This window comes from Cebus imitator, unplaced genomic scaffold (assembly GCF_001604975.1).
Source record: "Cebus imitator isolate Cc_AM_T3 unplaced genomic scaffold, Cebus_imitator-1.0 Scaffold10, whole genome shotgun sequence".
Classification (NCBI taxonomy): Eukaryota; Metazoa; Chordata; class Mammalia; order Primates; family Cebidae; genus Cebus; species Cebus imitator.
Window position 1 is genome coordinate 2,023,895 of NW_016107325.1, and position 2,558 is coordinate 2,026,452.

A 2,558-nucleotide genomic window follows, 5' to 3' on the forward strand; every position below is an offset into this window, starting at 1 on the left:
AGTAGCTGGGATTACAGGCATGCACCACCATGCCCAGCTAATTTTTTGTATTTTTAGTGAGACGGGGTTTCACCATGTTGACCAGGATGGTCTCGATCTCTTGACCTTGTGATCCACACGCCTCGGCCTCCCAAAGTGCTGGGATTACAGGCTTGAGCCACCGTGCCCGGCCCATGCATTTTTCTTAGACTTCAAATTTTAAGTGAGCAACTTTGAATGGATGATCTACTTTTTTCTTTTTTGCATGTTTCAATGTCAAAAGTTTCCATGCCTTCAAGTTTTCAAGAATATGAGGCATGTTGCTATGCTCAAGGTCTCTGAAATTTTTTAAAGATTCTGGGTATATAACAAAATATACGCTTGAAGCTACATTAAAAAATAATTGAATCTTTTTTAAAATGTGTGCAGCCAAGTTATCAGCTCCTCCAAATAAAGAGTTGTACAGGCAGCTTGCAGAGGCAGTTTCACCCCATCAAAACTGTGATATCTTGAAGACTTTTTTTTGTAAATTCTGTTAAATTGTCAAGAGCACTTTCAATATCCTAAGTTAGCAGAGTTTTCACGCATTTGTAAAAGACTTTCCTATAGTTTTCTCCCATTTATAAATGTATTAACTCTATATGCAAATATTTCACTTAATTCCATCATCTTTCTGACAGCCTTGGGCTGTTTTCCTAAGAGATAACTGGAATGCTTTAATCCTCAGGTTTTATCAATTAATCCTTTTCAATAATCAAATTTGTATTTGAATATTGTATTTAGTGATTCTCTCAGGCCATATGAAACACTGAAATCTGTACATGACAGCAATCATATCATTCAAATCATTCTCTTGCACATGTCACTAAGAGGAAAACGACCCACCATGGATATAGCTATTAATGTCAAACACTGTCATCTGGGAAAACAAAAATGCATCAAAATCAGCTTCAGATGAAATACAGCTCTACGGGAAAACACCAGATTTTTATGTGCAAATATCCTCAATATCTGATAGAAATTTTTAAAGAATGAGTTAGCAAATAATCTGCTCCTCCTCTACATAATCCAGGGCAATGTAATGAAAATAGTTTTAGAGTTAAAGGGCTTTTAGTCACAGCACATGATTTTACCAAAGATGCATTTGCCCCACTTTCTAGTAAACATTATAAAGAAACGTCTGGCTTCTAGAATGGGTAGAGGGCTCTATTTAGCCTATCAAGGCACAGACCTGTTATAAACTCTGGGGCGCTTGCCAGAATTTTTTTCCCCAGGAACTCTGAGTAAAGATCGTACCTCGAAAGCAATGTGCGTTGCAAACCTCACAGATTTAAGCTCCCACTCTCGCCTCCATAGCTTGGTATCTGCGGCTTTTGGGTGAAACTCAGACTAAATCACCACCTTCCACCACCACCACGCCACCATCCTTGAGCAGCTATCAATGACTTAGCACGGAGAGCGTCCGAGGCACACCTGCAGCCCTCCCGGTCCCTGCAGGGTGAACCCGGCTCCCTGCCATGCGCGCACCCACAAACGCTCTACTATTTTCTCCGCTGCAAACTGCCCACAAATTAGTCACCCACCTTACCCCTACTACTTATTCCCCCACGCCCCTGCCTTTTTTTCTCTCTTCCGGGTGGCTTCCTCCCCAGCACTCCTGTCTACCCCTACAGCTGCCAGACGTCAGGTGCCCACGTTGCACCCCGTCCTGCGCCCCCTCAATCCAACTGGCGCTTCCCCTTCCGCCCCGAAGGTCAGTTTGCTTGGAGCCCCCGCTGTCCCCCCCCCCCGCCATGCCCAGCCGCAGACCGCCCCCAGCTCCCACCCTCGCGGGCGCCTGGGGAAAAAGCCCGCACCGTACCTGCCGAGAGCTCGGCGGCCGCGGCGAGCAGCAGGAGAGCCTGGCGGAGCGCGGAGTGGAGCGCCCAGGTCATCGCCACCAGGCGGCCGAGCCGGGAGTGCGAGGCCCCAGAGCCGAGCGAGGCAGCCGGGGCAGCAGGGGCCGCTTTGAAGTTCCCGGGCCGCGGGAGGGGAGCGCAGCACCGACACCCCTTGAAAGTGCGCGGTTGGCTCTAGTCAGTGCGGGCGCCCCCCTCCCCCGCCGCCCCCATCCCACGCCCCCCGCGGCTGGCGGTGAGCGGCGCTCCTGCCACTGGCCCCGCAGCCGGACGGGGAGAAGGTGTGTGTAGCGGGTGGGGGGTAGAGCCCGCCCCTGCCGCGCCTCCGCCCCCTGCGCCCTCTCGCAGCCGCCCGGGCCTGGTGCTGTGGGGCAGGCGGGCAAAGGCTGCTCTGTGCCCGGCAGTGAGACCGCCCAGAGCTGGGGCGAAGAAAGAGGCGGGGGGGGGGGTGGGAAACGGCGCGGAGCCTCCGGGACTAGATACTCAGGAAGTGGGCTCTGCACGGGAGGGAAAGCCCCACCGAGACTTTAGGGAAACTTCAACTACGCGGCGACAGCGCCCGGGTGATCTGCTCTGTAGCCTCCCGCGAAGAGCCCACCTCCTAGGTTTCCTGGCGTTCGTCGGCCAGTGCCCTTAAGTCCAACCAGGCTGCTCTGTGAGAGCCCCGCGGACTTCCTACTG

The 2,558-nt window shown here is 52.1% G+C and overlaps 1 protein-coding gene across 1 annotated transcript in view; it reads right to left on the reverse strand.

Moving 5' to 3' along the window:
* Positions 1-2,289, reverse strand: part of ACVR1C (activin A receptor type 1C) — a 115,939-nt gene extending 113,650 nt beyond the window's left edge. The window contains exon 1 of the mRNA XM_017546962.2: positions 1,841-2,289. Within this exon, the coding sequence (XP_017402451.1) occupies positions 1,841-1,913 (73 nt within the window). The 5' untranslated portion in view covers positions 1,914-2,289. The remainder of the gene's footprint in view (positions 1-1,840) is intronic.
* Positions 2,290-2,558: the final 269 nt, after the last annotated feature.